General features: G+C 42.6%; 2 protein-coding genes across 2 annotated transcripts in view; one reads left to right on the top strand and one right to left on the bottom strand.

Annotated features, from left to right (window-relative positions):
* Positions 1-10,134, top strand: part of LOC101858788 (xylulose kinase) — a 34,722-nt gene extending 24,588 nt beyond the window's left edge. The window contains exons 14-18 of the mRNA XM_005101580.3: positions 84-180; positions 1,822-1,880; positions 3,691-3,778; positions 4,058-4,146; positions 8,218-10,134. Coding sequence (XP_005101637.1) covers positions 84-180; positions 1,822-1,880; positions 3,691-3,778; positions 4,058-4,146; positions 8,218-8,280 — 396 coding nt within the window. The 3' untranslated portion in view covers positions 8,281-10,134. The remainder of the gene's footprint in view (positions 1-83; positions 181-1,821; positions 1,881-3,690; positions 3,779-4,057; positions 4,147-8,217) is intronic.
* A 1,076-nt stretch (positions 10,135-11,210) lies between these two features.
* The window catches only part of LOC101861293 (condensin-2 complex subunit G2), a gene marked incomplete in the record, with an annotated part of 35,191 nt that continues 25,599 nt past the window's right edge, over positions 11,211-20,802 (bottom strand). Inside the window, 6 exon segments of the mRNA XM_013084386.2 lie at positions 11,211-11,912; positions 14,448-14,541; positions 16,518-16,621; positions 17,676-19,162; positions 19,611-19,838; positions 20,387-20,719. Of these exon segments, the coding sequence (XP_012939840.1) occupies positions 11,855-11,912; positions 14,448-14,541; positions 16,518-16,621; positions 17,676-19,162; positions 19,611-19,838; positions 20,387-20,719 (2,304 nt within the window).

A 20,802-nucleotide genomic window follows, 5' to 3' on the forward strand; every position in this document is an offset into this window, starting at 1 on the left:
CCCCCCTCCCTTATTCCCTTTCCCTCTCACCCCCACACCCTCCTTTATCCTCCTGCCCTTATCCATATATACTATGTATACAGGTAGAAAGTTTCCTCCCAGAAGTAGAGGTGCGTGCTGTGATAGAGAGTCAGTTTATGGCACGCAGGGTCTACGCTGAGGCTGTCGGACTACAGTTGGGTGAGGTCTTCTCTCCATCTCCCACCACCACCCCCTGTGTGTGTATGCCGGGAGTGGAAGGGTGATGGTAGGCGGTTTGGGGCGGGGGAAGGGGGATAACGCTATCTATATATTATTCTGGTGGGTTCAATCTTTTGGTCACTGTTAATGTTAAGAAGTTATTTTGAGCTGAACAGTTTATGAAATTGTAGGTTTTGATAACGTTGAATCATAAAATACTCCAGAATTGAGCCATTGCTTATTATTATTATTATTATCAATTATATTGCAGTAACGTCCATGAATCTCGAACATAAAAATCACGAATTCTCGGGTATCTCGAACATAATGCTCGGTCCCATTTAAGTTCCTACGTTTTCTTTGTGTTGACTTCATGGAATTCCCGAACACGCAACACTCGAATCTCGAAAAAATCCACTTCGCATTCTCAACTAAAGACCTAGCTTGTTGTTGTTGTTAGCGATCCAGTAGCATCTGAGCGTTAACTCTTCTGCATGATACCATTCGGTAATAGCTGCATGTCTGTTCTAATTGTTGTCTTGAGGAGTAGAGGCAATTAGATTGTGGGGTAGCAAGACCTGGGCTTTACCGCCTCTCTGGCTGCGGGTAGGTATTTCTTTGTTATTGTTACAGCCAAAAGGTGGTCCTTGTGTCACCACGAGAGGCTGGAGGAAGGGGGGACAGGGAAGGGGGAGTTGGGGAATGATGCTGACGGCATTGCATGACTGGCTCTCCATGCCTGCAATAATGCTGTTGGAACCGCACAGTGCGGATGGCAAGAGTAGTAACTTTCTGTAAGCCAATGAAATGAGTGGAAGGGAATGACGTCTGACTCAGTATGAGTCGGCTGTGCACACATGAGATTTTCTGCTTTCCACTTTCATTCATCTTCTTTCTTTCTCACCGTCAACACGTTCATCAAGGGAGCTAACCATGTTAGTTGTTTTAATGTCCTTTTTTACCTTGCTTGATTTTCTCTATTTTTTAAAGACTTTTTTTGTTTGGGGCTTTCCTGAACAAGACGAATTAAGGAAATCTCGAACACTATTTCCAATCCCAGACGAATTTGAGTTACACGTGTTTGACTGTATTATTATTGTTGTGTGTTTGGAATATTTCTGAGCGTTGTTACAACATTTGACCACTTGTTGATCACATATGGTTGTATGAGATGTATCAACATTTAGGTTATATATACGTGCGGAAGATAAGAGGTGTTACTGGAGAGTAACGTACACATAGAAAGAAAGAGGAGAAATAAAGAATTGCAATAAAAATGTGGGATAAGAAAGAAGGCGCATACCACACCAGAGCACCGGCCAACCACCAACATCTGTTCAGTTGATGATCACATATGGTTGTATGTATTGGGGTGCTCCATTAGCTCTATTGGTGTCATGCTGGACTGTGGAGTGGACAGCCGTGGTTCGAATCCCAGACTGGACATCCTGAACTCAGTTCGCTTTTTGGAGTTGTCAAGGCTCTCAACCCATTTGGCTCTGTCCTATTAGAGACGGTCGTTCAATTTGGAGGTGCTGCCTCTTAATAGTGTTGATAGGAGCGTTAAAGCCGTACACTTGCGCACTTTTCTGTATAGCCTACATATTGTATTGTTCCAACTTCTGTTGTTATTTCCCTCAGGCCCCAAGACCCGCGTGATTGCTACTGGTGGTGCGTCTCAGAACCAGGCCATTTTACAGGTAAAGAACTCGTCAGTGCTGATTTAGTTGATGGTCTACTGAAAGTCCTGCCTGAATGACCACGAGTACTGCGATATGACACGTCTAGTGTAGTTTAAATCCTGCCTGACTGACCAGTCTACTGTGATATGACACGTCTAGTGAAATAAAGTAGTCTCCGCCTAAACGAACGGTGCTCGGGAGGGCTCCTTAGCGTGTGTTTATACAGAGCGTGCGTTTACATGAACCTTTGCAAAGGGAGGAAGGGACGCAGTCATCTCATTGCCTTGGTATTCTAGTGACCTCCCTTTGGGGTGGGGGTCACTTTGAGCTGATAATGTAACGACGTGTGACTGTTTTCTGAAGGATTCCCCGACTACGGTTAATAATACAAAGGCGTTGAATGGGCGGAGAAAGGGAAAAGGGGGGGGGGGGTGCAGAAAGACCGACTCAATGTTATGAAATGCACCATAAAATTATGTCGGGAACAGATAGCCTTAGAGGAAATTGTTGGTGATAGCCATAGAGACGACGGCCCGGCCACGTGGCTTTCCAAGCGACCACCCCCAACTGTGAAATCATAGACGACATCAGAATCATAGATCTCTACATTCAGAGAAACATTTCTCTTGTCATTCGTTGAACAAGTACATTACATAAGTTCTTCGAGTCCAGTTGATTAGGCTTACTCTACTAATCTTTAATCCTATAGAGACCTATCTAGTGTTTTTTAGCATTCCCACCTTTTGCACATCATAGGCCTAGGTCTAACTAAACATTACATGCAGTCACCCAAACCCCAGTCAGAAACCTTTTAAAGATGCATTTCCAGTGACCAATCAAAAAACATTTCAGTCCCCCAACCCTCCCAAATTTCACCGATCTGTCCTAGACCTATGTGTCTGCGGACAGTTGGGTGTGAAAGTGCTGTACATCACTCTCTTTGTTCGACGTGAGGGGCAGTCTCACCAAATTTCCGGCTTTCTAGGCTTGTCTTATGCAAGCTGTGCAGATTGTAGAGAAAATTTTCCTTTTTCAAGCTTTACCTGTCGGCGTGTTTCGCGGATCGGAGCGTGCATTTAGAGGCAGTGACCGTGCATTTGTACGTCTACATTATATAGTAATAAACCCATCAGATGCCGAAAGCATGCGTTTGAGCGGAGTGTGATTTTTGTATGACGTGTGTTCAGGTGGAGACTACTGTATAAGTCCTGCCTGACTGACCAGTCAACTGCAATATGACACGTGTATTGCAGTATAAGTCCTGCCTAATAGGCTATGGTAACGACAGTGCGGGGGGCATTTAGTTAAAGGTGATGGCGTTAACAAAATTGCAGTGTATGTGTGGGTGGATTGTTTATTTTGCAGTGTCATTTAGATCAAACTATTTTGTGGTGGTATAGATTATTATTGACACGTAAATTGCGACAGCATTTCATCCCCCCACCCTCTTGTTTCACTCTTTGTGAGCATGTCAAACTTTTTAGATAGGCAACTGCACCCTCACCCCTCCGGTAGTTTAATTACCTACCAAGGACATCCTCTAAAAACCCGTTAATCCTGTGTAAAATATCCGTTACACCCTAACCCCCTCATATTATATAACCTACCAGTGACACCCTCTAAGCACTGGCTAATCCTTGTAAAATGTCCTTCTCCTGCCCTCCCTCCCTCCCTCTGGCACTCTGTCCCTTCCTCCCACCCTTCCTCCCACCCTTCCTCCCACCCTTCCTTATACCCTCCTCCCTCCCCACCCCCTAACCCTTCCCTCCGTGCCCCTCTCCTCACACCCTCCCTCTCATCCATCTCTTCCCCCGCTCCTCCTCCTCAGGTTTTATCGGACGTATTCAACAGTCCTGTGTACATCAAAGACGTGCCTAATTCTGCCTGCCTTGGGAATGCCGCCAGAGCCAAACATAGTAAGTCTGTCTGGTTTTGTGTGTGTGTGTGTGTGTGTGTGTGTGTGTGTGTGTGTGTGTGTCTCTTACAGGAGCCAAAGACCCCCTCCCCCCCCCAGCCCCCTTCGTGGCTTAAGATTATATTTGAACATCACCTTAGAGAGTAACATACAAAGAAAAGGAGAAGAGATATTAGGACGACAGGTGTTTGATATGAAAGAAAGAGCAATCCATATATAGAACACTCGCCACCCCCCACCCCCCCCCCACTTACATTGTCTTTGTTTTTGTATTTTCCAGCATTATTAGGTCCTAATGTGCCTTTCTCTTCGGTGGTGGAGGGCATGCAGGCACCTCAACTTGTGGCTTCACCGCAGGGAGATTCTGAGGTGAGGATGGACAAATAGACAGACAGATGGAGAGATGGACCGACAGACAGACAGATGGAGGGATGGACTGACAGACAGACAGACAGACGGAGGGATGGACCGACAGACAGACAGATGGAGGGATGGACAGACAGACAGACAGACAGATGGAGGGATGGACTGACAGACAGACAGACAGACAGATGGAGGGATGGACTGACAGACAGACAAACAGATGGAGGGATGGACGGACAGACAGACAGACAGATGGAGGGATGGACCGACAGACAGACAGGCAGATGGATGGATGGACAAACAGACACACAGTCACACACCAGACAGACACATACCTGAGTTGTGGCTCGTGGGGGGGGGGGGGGGGAGACGGCAGAGATAATAATAATAATAATAGATAGCATTTGTATAGCGCATATCCCCGCTCAACAGCAGGCTCTATGCGCTTTTACCCCAGCAGACCATAGAACACTCTGAAACATTCTCAGCTTCCCGGGAAGCATACAGTGCAAGCAGCTGATTAAGCGCCTAAACACAAACAAACTGACAAGATCTTTCACTGTCTATAGCCGGGTACCCATTCCCACCTGGGTGAAGTGAGGAAAATTCGTGTAAAGTGCCTTTCCCAAGGACACAACGTCGGGTCCCTGACGGGATTCGAACCCACGACCTTACGGTTGCGAGTCCGAGAGCCTAACCATTAGGCCACCGACACCACACTGAAGTGTTGAGGTGTGGATGTACAGATAGACAGTAGACAGTGACAGAAAGATGGATGGACGACTTGAACCGACTTTTAATTTGACACCTCCTATTCCTATTGTCTAAATGTGATGTGTCACTCATTTTGTTGTGTTCCTTTTGATTTGTCTTATATCTGTATCGCTGTCATTTATCATGAATACTGCCATTCTTTTTTACTTCCGCGATTTTTGTTTTGTTTTTTTGGATGGTAAATATGCCTGTTGTGTTCTGTCTATTATTAAATGATTGTACAGCATTCAGATCTTGTTTACCAGCATCTGTGGTGTAACGTTTAGGTGCTTGGCTGTCAAAGAACGCAGGAGACCTGAGTTCAATTCTGGAGTGGGGAGAAAATTTTTGTCAAGCACCTTTGTCTTTCTGCTGGGATGTTGTATCCCTCTAAGCCCGGGTTGGTTCTGAGGCAGGATGGGAATCTGCCTACTAAATGATCTAAATTGTGTTGATGGAGGGGGTGAGACACGTAAAAACACCAATATTATAAATAATAAAAATTCAGAGCTCGTTTCCTAATGGAATGGAGCATATATTATTCTATCTTTCAATTCATAGTACTCTCATTTTAATGTTCAAAAAGTGATGTGATAATATGGTAGCAATTGTGCTGTGTTAGTATGAATGTCTGCTTATGTGTTGTTAGCGTTTATCTAAAGAGCAGATGTACATATTCATTCACTTGCGTTTTTTGTTGCGATAAAGGTTTTGTAAAGCACTAGAGCTGTATTATGCAGGAGTGGGTGCTAAAGAAATTATCTGCATTATTATTACAGTCCGTGCCGGCTTTAAGCACGCCGGCATAAAGCACGTTTCGGACTCAAGCACGCTAAACGGCTCTTACCGAATTTTTGCTATATAAATTACACGCCTTTAAGCACGGAAACGTCGGCTTCAGGCACGCTTCATTTACAAGACGGTCAATACTTTCATGATGACCCATCGAAGTTCGAGCACAGTCTACACCGCAGCAGTGGGGTGTGTTAAGAGAGACAAAAAGAACGCAAGTGATGGAGACACACACTCACACGGGTGGAGAGGAAGGCAGAGAGATGTACACAGCCACGCACAAAGACATAAGATCTAGCCTAGGGCAAAGCTACACACAGACCAAAAAAAAAATACAAAGAGAGTCGGGGAGACGAGAAAAGGAGGCTGGCTGCGATTTCACCTTTGACCCTCGCGAGGTGGGATGAAGGCGGTGGTATGAATGTGGCACAGCGGGCAGTGGTACGCACAGGCAGTGTGTAGGCCTTGTGTTCTGTATCATGACTGGCCGTGTAAATTAAATTTTCATTTCCCATTTTCCCTTTCGACCACAAAACAAAACAAAAACAAACAAGCAAACAAAAACTACCATGGAAGGTAAAAAAACAGTGCACACTTTTGCGGGACCGCTATAGGCCTACTTACAAACAAAGGGAAATAGCACGCGAAAATTTTCTACCTGAAAATCTCTGCATTATGTCTACTTCGCACTCAGGCACGCTTCAGCATTAAGCATGTTTAAGCTTTCTCCCGATGACCGTGCTTAAAGCCGGCATGTACTGTATTATTAGTATTATAATATAAATGCTATTTATTAATAATTATCATTAATTATTATTACAGTGGAGTCCACTTATAACGAGTCTTGAAATAACCGAAAAGTCTGTTATAAAGACACTATTCTAAAACCCCATTTTTTCTCTTCTTTATCTTTGTAAATAAAATACTGCTATAATGCAATCAGACACACATGTGAGTCGGTTATAGTGGAATATTTCTGCTGCTGTGCACACCGTATAGGTCAATCATAATACAGTGGAACTCAGATTCAACGAGGTCGCCGGACCTGACCTAAAATCTTGTTGAATCCGAGTGTTCGTTATAGAAAACACGAGGTTTTGTGTAGATATTTACAGGCACAGAGCAAGTAATGAATAAAGAGAAGTCACAAGTAGTGCCTGAAATGCCTGCATATTATGAGCTGTGTAAAAAAAAAACAACGATTCGTTCAAATGCACACGCCTGTGTCATCTCGATTGTTTACCACAAAGTTGTGTTGCTGTGTAGAGCCAAACATACGGCAACTTTTGATTCCATAGACAAGCGCACAATTCATTACGTAGATCTACGTCAAGACTAGCTTATCATTGTAATAATGATCAGTTGCCGAGGAGAAAAAAAGACTGAGACGCGTTTGTATCTGCGACGTTCAACGACCGGACCGCTAGAGCCCCCCCCTCCCCGACACGCACACACAGTCACACGTGTGCAAGCCGCCCATCCGACCCCGACACACGTCAGAGTAGACACGTGCGCATGCCAACAACGCATGTGTTGGTATGAAAAAAGGCCGCTGATTGGTCGCATGCAATCGGCAAAGTGAATAGGCCTAATGGTTCACAATGAAGAAGCAATGGATGGTTTCTGGGAACAGATAAAGTTTGTTCTGGGAGAAAAATGAGCGAAGCCACGTCTGCGGGGGCTGTTCACCCTGGAAGCGACCTCGTTGAATCCGAGCTCACTGATTTAAGGGCTCGTTGAATCCGGGTTATTTTTTATTGATTTTAAAGAAGAAAAAAAAGGGGAATCTATCTCATTTCGTTGAATCCGAGTCCTCGTTGAATCTGAGCTCGTTTAATCCGAGTTCCACTGTATAAAACCTCGCCAGTTGAGAAACTTGTTTGTGAACTAGCAAAACAAAGAATGGGAGAGCCCACGTGTGTCTATAATGAAGGCCGGAGCGAATGAGCAGGGAGGATCTGGCCTGTGCAGACAAGCAGAACGCATCACGTGATAAGCCAGCCTAGTCTAGATTAATATTATCTAGGCCTACTATGCCTCTCTTTTCTCCGATGCGGGGATGGAGAGGTCACCGTGCTGTGATGGATGGAGCGAATGTGTGACGTGCGCAAGCAGACGGAATGCACCACAGGGTGTGGTGGGGTGGGGAACAATACAGCTGGCGAGTTAACCTAGAGCCTTTTTTTTTCTGATCGTCCACGCCGAGCTGTAAACATCACTAGCACTAGAGAAAGAAACCAAGAGGTTATGTTGAAACGAAATCATTGTCAGGGGAGATAAAAAAAAAAAATAAATAAACAGAACAGCAAACTAATAGAATAGGCCTACTTTGCCATTTCCATTGAATTTATTACTGGATCCCTTAAAATGAGAATCCTACTATAACGGACATTTCACACCCGTCCCCCCCCTCTCGTTATAACAGGATTCCACTGTATTATTATTACAGTTATTATTATTATTATCATTATTATTATATAAACGCCCTGTATTATTGTAATATTATTCTATTTTTATTTTCCTCTTTTGTAGGGGTATACCCGTCTTGTGAAAAGATACCAAGAACTGGAGAAAATGGTGGCCGGGAGCCAGTGAGAAAAAAAAAAGGACACTGTTGGTGAACACTTTGAGTATTGTGTTTCTTATAAATTGATATCGTTACCAGAATTCCACTCTCCATTGTTGCTTTGTTGATGGAATGGTTTTGAGAAAGTCGCTTTCATGAAGGAGCTTTGATTAATAAATGGTTGAGATAGAATTGTTTTGACGAAGACTTTGCTTACTTAATGTGTATGTTTTTACAACCAGAAATTGTATCAATTGTTTATTTTAATACTGCCACAAGCTTTACAAATCAAAATGTTTTTGAGAAATTGTCTTTCTGGACCAGATTATTTGTGGGTGTTATCAGTTCAGTCTGTCTATGTCAGTGCTTCTCAAACTTTTTACAGCCAGTGCCTGGAGAGTGCAGCGGTTTGGTACTTTTGCTGTTACATACAGGAGACTCGAGTTCGATTCCCAAGTGGGAAGAAAATTTTAGTGAGTATTTCAGCATCTGGGTCTTTCTGCTGGGATGTTGTATCCCTCTCAGTCTGGGTTGGCCCTGACAGTAGGTAGGGTTGGAGGCCTGTCTCCTAAATGATCTAAATTTTGTCGATGGGGGCGTTAAAAACACTTACATTAAAAAATGTTGTTAAAAAGAAAGTATAATGGTACAGGTGTTTCTTCTAGTCCAGGAATACAATCTAATTTGTTTTTTTTCTTGATGTTTGAATTACGATGGTGCTCTTATTTGTGATTGACTATCCAAAGTTTATTTACAATTTTGCAATTCCAGTCATGTTTACAGATTTCTGCTTTATTGTTGACTTCCTGCTTGTTCACATACATGGTACATCGGACTGAAGTTCAAGGGATATTACTCTTACTGCAGGCTGGCCAACTTTTCCAAATTCCAGTTTGGACACCCACCGTTATAAATTTTATAACATCCGATTACAAGCACGGCAACAAAACAAAATTATATGGAGTGGAACTGGTTTTGATGCTCTGTATGCTTCCCAAGATGTTGAGTTTGTTTCAGAATGCTTTCAGGTCTGCTGGGATTAATATACCGGTAGTTGTAAAGCACGTAAGGCTTGGTGTTGAGGGGGAATTTGCGCTAATACTAATGATGTTTATTATTAGTGTCGAAGTGCTGATTCTGGGACAGTACCCGAAAATTTCGGACTATTGGCAAGCCTGTTACTGTTACTGCTGTGTCGCTTTGTCACTTGGCGATTTTGAAAACGCCCCTTGAGATCTGTTGGTGATAGTGAAAAATTGTTTTGCAGTTTTTATCCATGATGTTTATATTGTGTACCAGTACTTAATAAAGTCGTTTTAATTCATATATTGTTTGCAAACTGTTCGAATATGCTAAGCGCAGACTGCACAATTTTCACGAGAGAGAAAAACTAGTTTCATACTTTTAACAAAATTTGTATCTGTATTGGGCATTTTTTCTTTTTTCTTTCTTTTTCAAACAATGAGAATTTGAATTACGACAAAATATTTATTGAGCACATGCAACCGATACCACAGATTAAAAAATGGAATTTAAAATTTTCGCTTTGTTGGGCTTAGTATTATTATTACATCTCTGAACTGCTGGCCGACAATATGTAATTGATTTTAATTATTCAAGTGCATTAGTATTTACTTTACTTTATTCAATGCATTTATTATTTCGTTCCTTGAGGAGCCCGGTACATACATATACTAGTATTTTTTCTCAGAAAGCAACATTTTTCAGGAGAGAAAAGGAAACTTTCATTTTTTGAGTGATTGTACCTACTGTATGCACATGTATCATATCTTATTATTATAATATTAATATTATTTCCCAAGTTTACAATAAAGTTCCTACAGCATTCCCATGGTGCAAACTTATACACCACATACCAGATAGAACTTCTGTGTTTCTTCCTCTGTTGTTATTTTGTGTTTAAAATTTTTGTAAGCGTTTTTACGGCACTTGCAACACAATTAGGTCATAGGCCTATTAGTGCAGAAGATCAGAGGTGTTACAAGAGAGTAACAAATAAAAAAATAAAGGAGGAGAGATAAAGACGATAGGAAAGAAGGAGCAAACCACACCAGAGGACTCGCCAACAATCTGACTATTATTGTCGATGTGCTTCTCTTTACTCACCAATTTCTGTGGTGCAGTGATCAGTTGCTTTGTTGTTGCGTTGAGGAGACCCCAGTTCTATTCCCGAGTGAAGAGAAGTTTTTATTGAGTATCTTGGTCGTTCTGCTGAGATGATGTAGGCCTATCCCTCTTCTCTAAGTCTGCCTCCTGTACGATCTAAATTGTGTCGATGGGGGTGTAAAAACACCTACATTAGGAAAAAAAAAACGTTTTCTCCTACACTAAACTTGAATCTCAGGATTTATTGGAACAATCAGCCCTCTCCTTGTAGTAGCCTATAGGGCGGTTGGAGGATGCTGCTGGTAGGTCCTCATTTCTCAATTCTCCCTGGTTTTCTCAATCTATCTGTCTGGCTTTTCCCCTGCACTAAATGATGGTTGCTGTATCGATGTTCTTCTCAAACACATACTCTGACTGACTGACTTCTTCAACCCTGTCTGTCTGGGTCAACTTGGGCAGAGAGAGATACAGTATCCCTTTTAGTTGTAGTAAAACTTTTATGGCACTAGCAACACAATATAAAGGTCATATTAGTATAAGTGCTAAAGATTAAAGGTGTTACTAGAGAGTAACATACAAAGAAAAGGTAGAGGAGAGATAAGGACACACAGATGATTGATAGGAAAGAAGGAGCAAACCACATCAGAGCAGTCATTCACCAACTACCCACACACACAAACACAAAAATACAGCATCCTTGCACAAAGATGGAGACCCCTACTAAGACCACCCCTCTCTTCCTAAATCACCTAAATTGTGCTGCTGACTGAGTAAACCGTGATTAGAATGTGTATATGGAGATGTGTAAATTTTCACCAAAAAAGAGGACGAAGATGATCATGAACTTTATTTACAAAAAACATTTTATTTGATGTTGAATGATACAGTAGATCATGCACTTGTGGGAAAGAAACTATTGGTACAAAAATTGTACTTTTAAGTTCAACAATACCAAAAAAAAAGTAAATAAACTAGTACAAAGAAGCACCTACATGAACCACATCGCCTGCTACAAGCTACATACAGTATACAGTGGTAGAATCCACATTAATAGTCGGAACAGAGCAACATTTGCCAAAGTTTTACCTGGTCTGTTTCAACCAGCATCAACAAAGAATAAGGCGAAGGTGAAACCGGCTACAAAAAATATCTTTAAATCCTCAACATTTCAGTCCTCATGAAATGTGCATGAGGGGACAACACATTTAATGATCATATTGTTTAATGATTATTTTCATATAAAACACAGTTTGGCATAGAAAAAGAAATTAAAGAACACAAAAATGCAGGGCTGCCTACTTCAAATTTCCTATTTCAGGAATATTCGGGGTCAATATCAGGTATTTTGGCAAAAAATCAGGTGCAAAGACAAAGGAGGGGGAAGACAGAGAAGAAAAGTGAGTGAGGGAGACAGAGACAGAGTTCATATATGATATAGTCTGTGCAACTACTGGTGTTAAAGATTTCCACAGAATCTCAGTCTACAAGACTCTCCCAGGAATCTGTCATATTCTGCACCAGTCTCTTCACATCTCTGAGGAGAAATAGAAATGTCTACTCAGTAATAACACTCATTTTCTATTTTTAAAATTTGTTATTGGTTATAGATCTATAACTCAGACATCCAAGACAACAAAAAAAAAAAAGTAGACTTATCAATAGCATTATGTACTAGAGCTATGCCAATTCGACTTTACTATTCGACATTTATGATTTTTGCACTATTCACAAGTATTCAAAGCATGGCAGAGTCATTCGAATGTCGTGTGATTTTAAAAAATGATAATGGATTTCCGTCTCATTTTTCTCAAACTCAAACGTAGAAAAATTGGAGCACATTATAGCTTAAATCATTAAGTTAAATATACAAAAATACTCTTTATTTGATGGTTACGAAACAAAGTGATAAGAAGATCCTACAAGAGTTATAAAACAATCCTTTAGAGAATATCTTTTACTATTCAATATTCACTCGTCACTCTATGGACAGCTCAAGCAAGGGCACATGACTCTTGAAGCGCAGCTAATGTTTTTTTCATGAAGCAGTGCTTCCACCAGCCGAAGCTGAAAAGTAAGGAAAATTCAGCCGGGGGTCTGGGGGCCGCATAGGCCCCCAGCAGGGTCCTGGGACAGCGTCCCGTTGGGGATTCAATGGGCGAAACCCCCAAAGAAATTGAAATTTAGTGCTTTTAGAGGGTTGAAAATGGCATTTGGGAGCCTGTTTGATGAGGTTACCAATAACCCATACTACTTATTTTTTCACCAAGATTTTGTCTTGTTTGAATTCTTCACACATATTTTTCCATTGACGGCAATGTTTACAAGCAGGTTCCCCTTCCATTGCTACTATAATTCAATTAATTTGTCATTGCACCATTGATAGAAGGCAAACCTGGGAATAATTAATAGATATATATATATATATACCTTCACAATACAGTTACCCAGCGTATACCCTAATTTTCCTCAATTTTCACGTCTGAATGTCGCATGTCACAACCTCGGAACACCACTTTGAATTATTCTTGATTTTAGTAGTTTAAGCACAAATTTCTTTCATCGCGGCCCTTATCACATTCCCGTGCCGCAGAATCTTCGCACTGATAATTTCTCTAGATCTAGACAATAAATTTACGAAAAAGTTTCTTTCTGACTGTAATTTTCTAAGATCACAAGTCAATTTACTTGATCAATGCGCAGATTTTCCAGCCGCGGCAACAATCCGAAGATAGACAGACAGAATGAGGAGGGAATGATAGAAAGGAAGACAGTGGCACAAAAAGTTCGCCAGGTTTTGATCAATCTGCAGGTAAAAAATGTACTGCCGACCAACTCGCAATGAATGCATGGGGCATAGCAGCTTAATGGCCAATGGCAGGAAATGTGCAGTCTGGCAGGTTTCTACACCGTAACAAACTATTGCCGAGAGAATTACCGTAAATATCTGTAACTTATACTATACAGGATGATACGAAGGTGAGTACGGGTCTTTTGCTACGGAATTTCGGTAGTCCTACGCTGTAGCAGATTTTTACAGAGGGAGTTGATAATGATGGAGGAACTAGTACTAGTACGGATTTCCGTAAAAATACGAAAGAGTGGAAGCGCTGATGAAGTTAGCTGCCGAAATGAGGTCCCCTAACCCTACTCGAAATTCAAAGCCCTATGAACGGTGACATGATGTCAACACGATGCACTGTCTGCTACAACCACACGCGTGCGCTCAGTGACTGGCGTTGAACAGTGCAAGTCAGATCTGGACTATCACAATATAAGAAAATACGATTCGACGGGGCTTCGAATTGCGGAAGTCAGATCTGGGATTACGTTATATAAGAAAAAACTATTCGACAGCGCTGTGAACACCGAAAGTTAGATCTTAGCTTATCACATATATAAGAAAATATGATTCGACTGTGCTTCGAATTGCGGAAGTTAGATATGGGCTTAGCTTTCATAAGAAAAACCATTCGACGGCGCTGTGAATAGCGGAAGTTAGATCTGGGCTTATTACATATAAGAAAAAACCATTTGACGGCGCAGTGTATAGCTAGCGAATGTAGAGTAGCGGCACTTACATCTGGGTTTATGCTTATCATAATATATAAGAAAAAAACTTTCCAAGGAGGTATTCGAATGTCACAAAAAGTGAGCTCACGCTTCGAAGCTTCGATGATTTTTTGTTTTTTCAAAATCGCACAGCACTATTGTGTATTAAAAAGCTACATTATCTTTACACATGTATAGTTTACGGAGTGGCTAGCCGCCCGATCTCGGACGAGTCGCCTGGCGCTACTGGCCCGTGGGGATTTCTGAACGAAGGGAAACAAATCTGGCAGACTTGCAAGGGCATGATGTGAAACTTGAGTTCGAGAACGGCTCAAAAGAAGGAAAATATTTCTGAAAAATTCGTCTTTTAAGTTAAATAAAATTTGCGGCCGTTTGAGGAAAGTAGCGGAATTTGTGGCCGCGAATAACCACGATGACAGACTTACATGACCTTATTGTGTTGCAAGTACTGTAAAACTCTTTCTGAAAGTAAACTAAAAGATCCTGCGGGTTTTCCTACCTAAACACATCCTCATCCATGCCGTTGGCTGTGACCTGTGACAACAGCTGACAAATTGACCGCTCCAATGACCGGGGTACAAACTGTCCACCATCTGGCACAGGGAGGGGGGGGGGGGGGCGGGGGGAGGGGGCAAGAAAAACAACACAAATATTAACAACCAAATTATTAACTTGAGTATATGAAAGGCTATAGAAACTATCATATTTGCATGCAGTCAATTTTGTCATCCAATTTTTGAACATGACAAAGTACCCAACTCTGCTCCCATTTATTAAGGGGGGGCGGGCGCGGCAGCTGAAGGCTAGCTCTCTTATCAGTGGATCAAATGTTACCAAATTTCACACATATAACAAGCATAGTAAGGAATCGTAAAATCCGAAATAAAAAATTTGAGAAAAACCTTTTGTTTCCATGGATACGGCGCCCATATTGGATTTTGTTGACATGTCTTGACGTAATTTAATACCCCACTTATTTTTCATTGTTTTTTCTGAATGCATCTTGGCAAACAGATCTACAAATCTGTGTGATTAATTTTTCCTAAACGTACTAGAAAATTTGTAATGAACTTTTTCCTGAGGTAATATTCATGTTTGAAAAAAATCCGTTAAAATCCACACTCAAAACACCACCAACAAAAAAACTACTCCATATATCAAAAATTAATCATATCAATTTTTAGTATTACATCTTTTCTTCATTCTGTGGAAATTTCATGAAGATTGGATAACAAATGGTGGAGTTATTCATAGATGAAAACGGACGATAAAGAAAAATAAAAGATTGACTTAATAAGGATGTGTTGGAGACAAACATGCCCGATACAGGAAGAAATAAGGCTTTAGCGGATTCTTATACGGTGAAATAGTTGTAAGAGAGGCTGAAGAAGCTGAAAATGCCTACAACTTAAAAATCCATAGTTTTGAGCTGAATCGGGACTTTCAGGGTGTCTCCCCCCCCCCCCCCCCCCCCCCCCACCTTAATCTATTTCATTTGTGCCAAAACTGAGAAGAAATGAACACTCCATGAAATAATGTACAGCTTGATAAATGATAAAATGGATTGGATGGGGTTCAAAATTTTTCTAATGACTGTCTAAAAACACCAGTGATACAGTGAGCCAGCTGAATTGGCGTGCGTGCTATTTACCAAGAGTAGATCTCTAAGTGTCAACAGTCGATTAAATTGGCTGTACATTTCATATTTGGTGCTACTGCCAATTAAATCAACTGTTAGTTGAGTTACTTTTCAGTTCGTTTATCCAGGGGGTGGGGGTGGGGGGGGTTGTCTTGCCAAACAATGCAACCCCCTTCACAAGCGGGCGCTATTTCCTCTTTACATTCTACTTTTTGAAAATGTAGATATATTGTGTTTATGACGGCCTTTATTTGCTTGGTTTGCCAGTGTGGGTTTGAACCCCGTTAGGCGCCAGACATTTGTGTCCTTGGGAAAGGCACTTGACACAAATTTTCCACATTTCAAAAGTGGGAATGGGTACCCAGCTAAACACAGCGAAAGATCTTGTCAAGTTTGTCATCTAAGTTTAGATGCTTAATCAGCTGAAGTTACACTGTATGCTTTTCAGAAAGCCGAGAATATTTCAGAGTGTTCTAAGGTCTGCTGGGGTTATAGTATAGATTGTAAAGTATATAGAGCTTGCTGTTTAGAGGGGATTATATTATGCACTATATTAGCCTGTGCTGGAGAACTCACAGACAGACACAAACACACCACCCTTTCTCCACCAATGTCCGATTTCTCTGGAGAACTCACAAGACTTGAAGGTAGAGACAAGCAACATGACAGCATGCAGACAAACATACACAAACATCGCCCACCCACCTCCACATACACACAAACAGACCAGACACACATAAAAAAAGTACTCACAAGACTAGAAGGTGCAAATGAGGAAACTGGAATGTGACGGCCGGCAGACAAACATACACACAGACACCATCTATCACCAACTCCCAAGACTTGAAGGTAGAGATGAGGAATGTGACGGCCAGCAGACAAACGTACACACAAACAGACACACACACACACCACCCATCCCCAACTCACAAGACTTGAAGGTACAGACGAGGAACGTCATGGCGTGCAGAGAGTGAATGTCACACCTCTCAGTCTCACTGGTCAGTCTTCTCTCTACCTCTTCCAGGAACGTTCTAGAAAAAGGGTGGAAAAACAACACCAGGTTAATTAATCCTATCCGTAGCCCTGGGGTCACTGTGTACCCCCCGGGGTTGTATTCTTCACATTTTAGAATACCTCTAGAGCGAAGATCTCTTTGAAACTTTCAGTATTTCTCAAAAAATCATTTCGACAGACTGCTATGCAAAGCGTACGGATTGGATTAAAGAGTAAATTTCCTCTTTGGAAAGTGGTGTCACAGAGTTCTCCATGTCGTATAGACACGAGAGTAAAACACGACGTACTGATACGGTAAAGGAATGCCAGATTAATTTATTCTGTGATAATTATGGAATGTTCTAGAGCTGGAACACCCCCCCACCCCCCATCAAATTAAATGTTCAAGAATAGGGTGGAAAAAGAGAACTGGGTTATTTAAAGAATGTTCTAGATCAAGGTGAAAAAAACCAACAACACCAGGTTAATTAAGGAATAAGATAAGATAAGATACATCTTTCTTGTCCAGATCCCGGCACATTGGTGTTTCACCACGTACACACATACACACACACCCACATACACACAAACATGCACATGCACGCACTTGTGCACACCCGTATACACACACCCTCTTCCCTCACACATCCTCTCTTCCACACACATCTGTGCACAGAACCATAATAATATAATAGTATGCTTGCACAAACAGACTCAGTCACATGCATAATAATATAGGTGGTGAAGCTAGAAACGTACTCAATATTCTGATTGTAACTCAATGGTATTCTGAATGTGGTGGAAAAACGAAATTGGGTTAATTAAGGAATATTCTGGAGCATGATGGAAATACATCCGTTTATTACAGAATGTCCCAGAACATGGAGGAAAAACAAAACTAGATTCATTAAGGGATCTTCTGGAACATGGTGAAAAAACACCAGGTTAATGAAGGAATGTTCTAGAACATGGTGGAAAAACAGCGGGTTCGTTAACAAACGTTCTACAAAAAAAAAAAAAGGCTTGGGAAAACAACATTGGGTAACTGTTTTTGCGGGAATGCTCTACAACAGTACGGTAACTCTCTCTCACCTTTTATTGGATGATCGTTTCTTGACAGCAGCCAGGAGTGTCGCCGACAGTGGTGGGGGTGGTGGGAGTGGAGTAGGAGGCTGGCTGCTTTCCTGGCCTCCCCCCAGTCTGTCCTCCTCACTAGCAACGAGCAGATCCCGTATTATACATCGGAGCATGGCTGCATGAAGTTTTTCCACTTGTTCCACATCTCTGCCGCTGCATGTCAACTCTTGGAAAATTTCCGCAAACACAGCAGACTCCACGAGGAGGGGATGAGGATGAGGAGGGCTTGTGGTGCTAGTGCTGGTTCTACTTCTCTTAGTTCCTCCCTCCCCCTCACCTGATCGATCTTCCTCATCTTCCATCTCTTTCTCCTCCTCCTCCCTATCTGCAGAAGCTGTGTGGAGAGAGTCCAGGATCCGACATAGACAAGAATTAACCACGGATATTAGTTTGTTGTTATTGTTTCTGTTGTTGCCAGTGGCGTCATCGTTGTTGCTGTTGCTCCCGTCATCTCCCTCCACATTTGCCATATTCGTTTTCCGTTGAGAAGAGTTGCGCACTTGACTCATCTGGTACAGACAAGCCAAAACCCCGTGCATCACATCAGTGGGCAGGCAGGGGAAGTCCAGGGCTGTCAGAGATGTGCAGACGTCCACCAGGCGATCAAACAAGCCCTGGTTGTACGCATCAACCATCAGCAAACACCGCGACATCTTCAACACCACCGCTATCAGCTGTCCAACCACCTCACACTGATGCAACAATGTATCTTTCGAAGAATTTCTTAGTTTCTCCAACAACACCTCACCTGTCCAGGACAGAACTTCGTCCAGCGACTTGCAAACATCTTCTTTAATGGCCTTCGCAACCGCATCCATATCACGACCTTTACCTCCCTCAAATAAGTGTCCGTTGACACCAACAAAAGCCAGCAGTCGAAGGTATGTGGTAAACACTTGGACCATCAAACTCTCCTCTACAGCAGAGTTCCCCACCCTCCTATCATCATCACACAAAAGTGCTGTCAGTTTCTCCAATATCGGCCTCATTGCTTTGAGGACAGAGTTCAAATCCTCCATGTGACGCCTCACCAGTATAGGTTGACACTCTGCTTGGGTCAACATTTCCACCAGCCACGTCATTGCGACCTTGGGCTCAATGGTTGCTTCCTTCTCCACCGCAAACCCTACCACCTTCTTTGCTTTCTTTTTCTTTTTACTTTCTTCTATCTCAGCACCTTTCTTCTCCTTGTTGGAGCTCGACTCCCTGTTCTCCCCTCCTTCAATGAGCTGACAGAAAGATTCTCTGACCATGTCCAGAACTGACCCGGCTTGACCCCACAACACCAGAGACTTGACCATCACCGCAGAGTCCAGCCTCTGACGATCCGCACCGCTCCCAGAGTTTTTTAGTCTCTTCACCAGGTTCTGGCTGACCAGTGGAAGTGACCGGGATGGTAGGTGGCCCGCTAGTGCAACCAGGGCTGTGTCCAGGTTTGGATCCTGTGAACATGAGGAAGTGTAGATAGAGAGACAGGGGATTTGTGCGGGGGGAGAGAGAAGAAAGACGAGAGAGAGAGAGAGAGAGAGAGAGAGAGAGAGAGAGAGAGAGATAGAGAGAGAGAGAGAGACAGACAGACAGACAGACAGAGAGAAAATGTGAGAGTGAGGGAAGGAATTTCATCTATTTACCTATTGATATCATTCAATGACAATCTTGTGACACACACACACACACTAACCAGAGAAGAAACCATCAAGTCTCTGACAGTTATATGGAGTTTCTTCGCCAGTCCATCCTTAAGATTGACAGACAAACACACATACACAGACAAGACAGACAAACACTTACTAAGGTGAGAAGAATCCATCAACTCTGTGACACTTATGCAGTTCCTTCGCCAGTTCTTCCTTCAAACACACACGCAGACACACACATACACACACTAACCTGAGAACTGGCCATCAACTCTCTGACAGTTATACATAGTTTCTTCGTCAGTCCATCCTTCAGACCAGCCTCTTGACCAGCATCCAGTTTCTCGGCTATACCAGTGTACATCAGATACATCGCCTCCACCACACCCCTCAGCATCACCGCACCGTCACTTTGGTCCTCTCCGTTACCAGCACCATCACTGCCACTGCTGTGTTGCATGTCTGCGTTGGCCACACTTGACTGAGGGGGAAGAAAGAAAAGAATGTCTGAATATTACTGCTCAGAGAGCGTTAAAAATTTTTTTAATGTAGGTATTTTTACACCCGTATTGACACAATTAGGTCATAAAAATACCAAACATTAAGGGTGTTATTAGAGAGTGACATACAAAGAAAAGAAAGAGGAGAAATACGGACAGTAGATGTGTGTGGGGTGTGTGCGTATTTGTGGGTACGTTTGTGAGAGTTCAGTGTTATTGATACTTGTATGAGATAATTTTCACCTGTCTTGTTGGGCTGGACTTCTTCCTACTCCGCCCCTCAATAGTGTGTGTGTGAGTGTGCGAGCTTTTGCGTGTTCGAGTGTGTGGATGTGATGTGAGTGTGAGTGTGTGGGCGTATGTATTGTGTATGTGCACTCGTATGAGTGTATGTTTGTCTCTCTGTGTGTGTATGTGTGTGTCTATGTATGCGAGCGGTGTATGTGTGTGTGTTTGTGTATGTGCGTGTGAGAGTGGTGTACACGTGTGTCTCAAAGCATTGTTAACACCCTTGTGAGAAACTACTTACCTGTCCTGCTGTTCCCGACTCCCTTCCACTCTGCCCTTCCTTGCCACCAGCCCGCGATGACGACTTTCTTCTCGCCCTCTTTGATCCAGACGGTGTTTCGTTCTTGTCATCTGACAGTCGACTGGCATCCCTGCTGCTGTCACTATTGTCGCTTCTATCAGCCACACTGTCATCAGTCTGTTGTTGCTGTTGTCGGACAGTCTCCAGGGCGTAGCGGCACAATAAAGTGATGTACTTGGCACATTCTTGCACTGGCAGATGCTGGGGTAGGTGGACGAAGAACTGACGAGCCGCGCCTGGGTTACCCTTGATCAAGGTCAGACAGCGTTCAATCTGGGGGGATGGGGAGAGGGGTGGGGAATGGAAAACTTTAGACTTTAGGTACTGACAATTGACATAAGAATAAGATGTGGGGG

This window comes from Aplysia californica, unplaced genomic scaffold, assembly GCF_000002075.1.
Source record: "Aplysia californica isolate F4 #8 unplaced genomic scaffold, AplCal3.0 scaffold00289, whole genome shotgun sequence".
Classification (NCBI taxonomy): Eukaryota; Metazoa; Mollusca; class Gastropoda; order Aplysiida; family Aplysiidae; genus Aplysia; species Aplysia californica.